The 8027-nt window shown below is 42.1% G+C and overlaps 1 protein-coding gene across 1 annotated transcript; it reads right to left on the reverse strand.

Annotated features, from left to right (window-relative positions):
* Positions 1 to 2909: 2909 nt before the first annotated feature.
* LOC129816033 (photoreceptor ankyrin repeat protein-like) lies at positions 2910 to 7031 on the reverse strand. Its single transcript, XM_055870221.1, has 4 exons — positions 6753 to 7031; positions 6393 to 6522; positions 5504 to 5644; positions 2910 to 4536 (listed from the first exon to the last, which is right to left on the reverse strand). The coding sequence occupies exons 1-4, from the start codon at positions 7029 to 7031 to the stop codon at positions 3713 to 3715; spliced, it is 1374 nt and encodes a 457-aa protein (XP_055726196.1). The 3' UTR covers positions 2910 to 3712.
* Between the last annotated feature and the right edge of the window lie 996 nt (positions 7032 to 8027).

Genomic DNA, 8027 nt, shown 5'->3' on the forward strand with positions numbered 1-8027 from the left:
GACGCCTTAAAGGGGTGTGGAGAATTTAAAGGAGAGGAATGGCTAACTAGCTGTTATTTTTAAGTAGGGCGATAAAATAAACTAGATAAGATTAGAAAGCACAATGTAACGTCTGGTCAAGGCTTAAAATATAAACTTTAAATTCAAACAATGTAATATGATAATGTGATTTTATACCCAGGTGGTTTAAATATTGAATAGACCTTTAACATCGTATGTACCACCCACATAGAACATGATCTCTATAATATTTTTTAAATTTAACTAGGCAAGTCAGCTAAGAACAAATTCTTATTTACAAAAATGAATTTTTACCTTGTCAGCTCAGGGATTCAATCCAGCAACCTTTCAGTTACTGGCTCAATGCTCTAACCACTAGGCTACCTGCCACCCCAGTAAAGCTGCCCCAATAAGAATACCCATACCACCGCCCCACTTTATCAGACTATGCTACTGAACTTCTGAAAAATGAACAGTGTGTATGCATTGAAATTGACACCATACATCTAAAAAGGAGGACACAGAAATCAACTCCATCTTTTTGAGAGAGCCGTGTCCCTCCCTCCTAGACACCGAAATGTGCCTTTAGGCTGGACACAGTACAGTAATCCCTCCATTGTCATTGTGTTGTGTTACATTGTAGAGGCATCAGAGTTACCTAATACTGTCTTTCCACTCAGCTCCACCTTGGATTGATTTATGTGTTCACAGTAGAAGAGGGTGTGGTCCTGCTCATGTATGTCACATATGGAGGGAGCTAGTTTGATCCAGTTTATTGTATCTCTCTCTCTCTGTTGCTCTCTTTCACAGACAGACAGACACACACACACACACACACACACACACACACACACACACACACACACACACACACACACACACACACACACACACACACACACACACACACACACACACACACACACACACACACACACACACACACGCACGCACGCACGCACAATTGCACATATTGTGCTGAACACATTCAAGAATAGTTTTGCACATCATAGTAAGTATCCAGTATTATTTAGTGCAGTCATAAGGAACAGCCCACTGGGCACAGACATCAATTCAACATCTATTCCATGTTGGTTCAACGTAATGTAATTGAAATTACGTTAAAACAACATTGATTCACACAGTGTGTACCAGTGGGAGTGTAGTGTTCAAAGCAATGCAACTCTGTCTTGCTACAGTACATGTATACTCCCAACATTCCTCCTGGAACCGATAATACGAGATGTGTGCATACAACACGAGTTGATTTAATTACTCATGATAACTATCTAGATACCGAATCCAGTGAAGCACTCATGATCTCTCTCTCTTTCGTAAAAATAAATAAATAGAAGCTCTCTTTTCCTCTGTAACTCTCCATTTGTCCAGCATTCAAAGAACTAAAAGAGCAGACATTTACCTGAAATAAACTTTGTAATATCTTTGGTTACATAAATTAAAGTCATGAATATTATACGAACTATAGCCTATTTCCATTTGTAAGTATTTGCATAAAGGTTGAACTCCTTTGAATTAGCTCCAGACCATAATCTAGTGTCCTCTCCCTTTATAGGGGGATTGGTCTGTACATTATGGCAACGCCTAATCCCCCTAAATCTAAAAAATACTCTGCCCCTGGCCCCCCGTCAACCCCCACCACGCCCTAGGTTGCCAGACTGACCAGACAGGCGGGGGCTTTGAAGGGGTATTATCTCTCTGAAGTTCACTGACTCCCACACATACAGATATTTACAACCATACCCAGACAGGCCTACACATAGCTTACATAGAGAGAAGTGAGGAGAGGAAACACTGCCTTCAACCATATACTGACAAACTGTAAGACACATTATCTGATGGATAGGAGTGTGGGACACAAATGCATTATTTTTGGGGGGTCAAAATGTGGATTAAGGTGAAGTACAATCCAAAGAACCAATGTCTTTTTTTTGCATTAGTATTCTTTTGTTGTATAATTTTTGTAAGTGTGACCAATAAGTCATGTCAAATACATTTCCATTTTGATTAGCTTAGCTAGAGCTCATTCGTTTTGCGTATTAAACTATGATCTTAAAAGTAGCATTTTTAAATCGATGCCGTCTTGTAGTTGCATTCACTTACTGTACTTTGATCATTTTACCTTGATTGTAATATTTCCAGTCGACTGCGTCGACAGCCTTTAGTAAAGCCGTGAGGAATGAAAAAAGAGAAACAAGGTCGCCCTCTGGTGGCAGATTTGGGGGTAAAGTGTAGCTCAAGTGAAGTCTGTCAAGTTCTTTTTACTTCTGAAAATAGCAGGTGCCAACTTTGCACCATTGCATGCTTGTATCTGGCTCATACATCATTCAAATGTTTAAAAAAAAATCTGCCTAGTGATGGCATGGCCATAACTAACTTCCCATTATACCCTTGACTTCATGTCAGAGGATTACTATTTTAAAGGTAGACTCAGTGATATGGCATAGATTGAGAAAGTAAACAGCATAGTGGGTCAATTTCCGCATCAACTAAGAGCGTTGAAGTGTGAGGCTCAAGTTCTCATCTGTTTTGGTCCCCTGGCTACCACGCTGTGAACAGCGTGAAGCGAACCCATGCACATGCAATGATACTACTGTATGTAAGTCTTGCATGTCTCTCATCTCAACATAATTTCGCTGAGTCTACCTTTAATATGGTAATCCGTTTGCAGACTTGATTTACACAACTCAGTCCTGACTCCTAAATCTTAAAATAGCCCCAGCCCTCCATTTTAGGACCACGGTAAACAGCACAGAATCAAATGACATCATAACAGGCATCTTTCACAATGGTTTATTTACACAATAAAGTCACCAACACACACATATATACAGTATATATATAGAGTGCATTCGGAAAGTATTCAGACCCCTTGACTTTTTCCACATTTTGTTACGTATTTTTATAAATCCTCATCGATCTACATACAGTACCCCATAATGCCAAAGAAATTGGTGGGACCTTATAAAGACAGTTGTGTGCCTTTCCAATCAATTGAATTTACCACAAGTGGACTCAAATCAAGTTGAAGAAACATATCAAGGATGATCAATGGAAACAGGATGCACCTGAGCTCAATTTGGAGTCTCAGAGCAAAGGGTCTGAATACTTATGTAAATAAGGTATTTCTGTTTTTTATATTTAATGAATGTGCAAACATTTCTAAAAGCCTGTTTTCGCTTTGTCATTATGGGGTATTGTGTGTAGATTGCTGAGGATAATAAAATAAAAAAACATTTTAGAATAAGGCTGTAACATAACAAAAATGGCAAAAAGTCAAGAGGTCTGAATGCTTTCCTGTATATTCCAGAAGTATTATTCTGAATACTTTCCTGTATATTCCAGAAGTATTATCAGATTAACTGTTTTATACAGATAATTATCAGACTCAAGTTGCAAATGCTGGCAAACACTTGAATACATTTAGTTATAAAAATTTCACAAACGTAGTGCACTGGGCCTTTACTAGTCCTGTAAAATTAAAAAAAAGAAAAATATTTACAAAGCATTATGAATATGATGGCCTTGAAAGAATCCATTTTACTGCATTGGCCATAAAACCGAGTCCAGACCTTTGAGTAATTTGAGCAGTACTTCATAATTCAGATGTTTGGAATATAACTCCAGGAAAAATATATTGGAAGTTATTGGAAATGTGTGGCATCGAAATAAATTGGCAGCTTTAGACATCTCACTACTTCTCTCTCTTCTTTTTCCTTTCCTTTTCCTTCTTGGCCTTCTCTTTTTCTTTCTCTGCCTTCTTCTTCTCCTTCTTCTCTTGCTTCTCTGCTTTGTACTTCCATATGGGCAGCTCCAGGTGACCCTTGTGCCCCTTCTTCTTTTTTTCCTTCTTAGGCGTGGGCTCTCCAGATTTCATTATCTGGATCTTGGGGATGCAGCCGGAAGGGAACACACTGTTCCTGTGGGCCATGTTCCTGGGCATGAAGGCGCGCACCCCGGTGGAGGCTATAGAGATAATGCTGCCCCTGCGCTCTGTGTCCACACAGCAGGACGTGGCGATGGTCTCGGCCGAGTGGATGTGTGGAATGATGGAGGAGACGGAGCCGTTGCTGTGGCACACAGAGCTCTCCTCCAGCTTCTTCTCTGAGTGCTTCTTCATCAGCTCAGGCACGGCCAAGCGCCTCTTTCCCACCTCAGGGGGGCTGGTGGGGCATAGCGGCCGGCAGGCGGTGGCCACCAAAGGGCTGTGGATACTGGTGGTGATACGCACCATATTGTCCAAGACCCCGTTGTTCTGGGGGTCTTGGGGAAAGTTGAAGCTGAAGGTGGACCTGATGCACTGGGTGATCATCTGGCCGGCGCTCTTGTTGGCTGTGGCTTTGGCCACCAGCACTTTCAGTTCTGGCCACTCGGGGACGTAACTCTCAGTAAACTGCTCGGCTCTAGGCCGCAGGTTGAGGCGGCGGAGGCGGCTCAAGGTCTCGTAGCGGCCCGTCTTTAGTGCCCAGTCCCGCACACACTTCTGCTTCCTGGTGTCTATTGCATTTAGGTCTGCACCTGGAAGAGAAATAGCAGTGAAGGGAAAAAAATTAAATAGCTTTCAAATCATAATATTTCTCCATTGAAACACTTTCATTCACATTCCATTGCATATTGATCTATATTATAGCACCATAATGATAATCATGTGCTACATGAATAAGAAAACATAGATGCTTCTTGGTTTATGATGGATAGAGGGGAGAATTAATTATCTTTAATGTGATGGGGGAAAGGCTTCAGTTAACTGAGCATGTTTTCCTCAACTCTTTTAGTATATTGACAAATGAGTGACTGTGACACCAGTGGATACTACTGATCTTGTGAAAAGAGGACAAAATATCTGGAGTAAATAAACTTGGCTAATCTCCTGGCAGCCAAGACAAAGATTACACCAGAGTGTGCCCCCAAATTGATCCCTTAAACCTGGCAGCCGTCACTAACACATGCTCTCAACCAGAGAAAGTTGACTGCAAACATTGGCAGACACACCACAGGTACATCCATCCCAACCACATTACTACACACTTCCTATACCCTTAGCCCTTCAATTTGTGGGTTCATGCTCAACCCCAAATAGAACAGAGATTTTATAATTGCCAATTGACTGAGTCAGCAACATTGCTGCCTGGGAGAAAAGCATAGGCTAATCCCAGAATTCTGTGTGTATAACTATCTCTTCCTCCTCTCCCCCTCTCTGGGCCTTACTTCTGTTTAGAAGTATAACCTTTGGAATCTCTAAAGTAATTGAATTCATTTAATGTCAGCGGTCACACTGTTGTGTGTCTGATAATACATGTGAGCTATGTGCCACTGTGAACTGCACAAAATTACAATGAAGTCTACGCAGGTAAATTGGGGTCAGAATGATGTTTTTATACTTGTAACATCAATTTCTCAGCTTGTCTAAACATTTCTAAGATATTTTCTAATGACTACAGTAGGGTGTATAATAGCGTTGAAATGGAGGTGGCCTCTCACTCACCGGCCATGACGAGGGAACACACCACATCATCTCGGCCCTGCATGGCAGCTTTAATGAGTGCGGTGAAGCCACGGCAATCCCGGATCTCTGTGTCTGCCCCGGGGTAGTAGTTTAGGATGTAGGTCACTGTAATGGTGTGACCTGGAGAAGGATACAGGGTGAGAATGGGTTCAGGGTATCATGAGGTGCCATCAAAAATACTAAAGGCCTGTCACAAATGTCACCATTATTTCCTATATAGTGCACTACTTTTGAAGTAGTAAGTAGGACAGATAGAACAATGAGCCAGATATTTCACTGGATGTTTGAATGTGAAAAATCTGGTTGGCGTTCCCACTCACTACCAAATATGGTGAGGAGAGGAAGCCCAGTGGCCGGCAGTGGGAGAAGATGGAGTGATATGGGTTTTGGCCGACATTCTGCTAATTTTCTCATCGATTAAACATTTGATCTCTATACAATTTTCTCTTTCCAAAACTATAATCTGTAACAAACAGAGTGGACTGTGTTTTATAGACTTTAGCCTTTGTCAAAGTTTTTTTTAAATGTAGTTGTTTAAAAGGAGTGCAAGGGCAAAATTTGTTATTGCACACGCATACTTCACAGGGTATACGTTTCACAACGGAAATATTCAAATAAATACTAGAACGTGCCAATAGGATCTCACTAGCGTGTGCTTGGCTCGGCCCACCACCTTGTTTGTTCTGCCCACTATGATTCATTTTCTCCCGTTGGAAACAACAGGCTCTGGTATATCATGGATTAGTTATAAAAATCTTTGGTTGTACTCTATAAAGGTAATAGGTGTCATTTGGGATGCAACCTAGAGATGTGTTAATCAGGTTTCACTGTGTAGTATTTAGTAATAGGTCTGGTGAGAGTGGCTCACCTGCTTGTGCAGCGATCATCAGTGCTGTGTTGCCATCGTTGTCCTGGTGATTTATGTCCAGGTAGGGACAGTGGTAAAGAGATTGAACAATGTCCAAAAACCCCTTATAGCACGCCACCATCAGTCCAGTCTGTTGGGTACAAAATGTGGATTAGACTGATGAAGAAAAAATCTGACTGCGTCAGAGTCAAGGCTGCAATTAAGTCCAACAACAATTTTACATGACTTGATTGAAGCATTCTGTGTCTTCATACAGGGGGCATGATGCTCCTGGTATTTGAACTAGTAACCCTCAGGACTCGCTGGATCATACACCCCCAAAAGCTATCCCAAATGTGAAATAGCAAAAGAGACCCATACCCAGCCGTTGTGGTCTACCGCCATGACCTCCTCTTTTGTAACCCCTCTCTCCAGAACCTTTTGGAGCGCCAGGGGGTCATTCCGAGTGCACGCATCATACAGCGTGTTGGCAGTACCCTGTGAATCACCTTCCTGCTCGTAGTCTGGAAGCACTGAGTCATCTGAGAGAACACTCCCGGAGTCTAACACACTCCCTGACAAAGACACCTCTGAGGCGTCCTTGTCAGGGCCTTTGCCCAGGAGGGGGTCCTCAGACACAGAGTTCTTCACAGCAGCCATCTTGGAAGAGATGGAACTGGACCCTCAGCCTACATCACAACTGGCGCTTTGAGAAACAGAAAAAGAGGGGTCAAACGTCAGAGACTAAAACGCAGTCTGGCATGGGCACACACCTAGAGATCTCTAGGGAAATCAACCAGTGGACAGACCAGTCTGTTGATTGTGTTAGCATTGAAGTTGAGGCAAAACCACAGAGCCATTCAATGGGTCATTAGAATGATCTATAGATCAACAACAGGTTCCTCTGATATGATTGACAGTTTGACTGGAGGTAACGCAACATAATTCTCCATCAGGGATAATGATGGTTTATCTCTTTGAGAGTGGTTACACTTCTCCAGCCCTATCCCTCAGCTGTCTACCAAATTAGTGGGGGGATGACCGGTTTGTTGTTGTCCTAGATTGCCTGTTTAATCTCTGTGTATGGCAACAGAACGGTTGTGGCTGAGCGAACTCAACGTGCCTTCAGTGTTGAATAACTGGATTAGCATCTGAAAGCCCTTCTGAACACAACACTAAATTCACACTAAGAAGAAATAGAGTCACATGTGGGACTTCAGCGGCTCGTGTTTGGGCTTTAAATCCAGCCACACCAGTACGAGGCCATCCTCGCATCTTGACCATTAAAACGTCTCTTGTTGTTTTTCGCTTACGAGGATAAGCCTCAGAGATGTTGAGTTGTTGGATATACGTATTACTGATGCATCACAGATACATGTATCCTCACACTAATTGTACAGTTGTGCCAATTTCTCACAAGTGTTTCAACCACATCAGGGTGCCACACTGTTAAAGAACAAATGGAGGGTTGAGAAACCAATAGATCAGGGGTGTCAAACTCATTTCGCATCGTGGGCCACATACGGCCTAGGGAGATGTCAAGTGGGCCGGACCATTAAAATTATACCATACTCTGCTATAAATAACCAAAATATCATGTCTTTCCTTTGTTTTGGTGTAAAGAAGCACAAGAACATTAGGAAAATATTGAAATTT

The sequence above is a fragment of the Salvelinus fontinalis genome, chromosome 18 (assembly GCF_029448725.1).
Source record: "Salvelinus fontinalis isolate EN_2023a chromosome 18, ASM2944872v1, whole genome shotgun sequence".
NCBI lineage: Eukaryota > Metazoa > Chordata > Actinopteri > Salmoniformes > Salmonidae > Salvelinus > Salvelinus fontinalis.

Bases quoted from the DNA above. Each gene is read 5' to 3' on its own strand.
- LOC129816033 (XM_055870221.1), bottom strand. From the start codon at position 7,031: ATGGCTGCTGTGAAGAACTCTGTGTCTGAGGACCCCCTCCTGGGCAAA. The intron at 6,523-6,752 runs GTATGGGTCTCT...TGTACCCAACAG, and splicing joins CGGTAGACCACAACGGCTGG to ACTGGACTGATGGTGGCGTG. The intron at 4,537-5,503 runs GTGAGTGAGAGG...TTTCTCTTCCAG, and splicing joins GTGTTCCCTCGTCATGGCCG to GTGCAGACCTAAATGCAATA.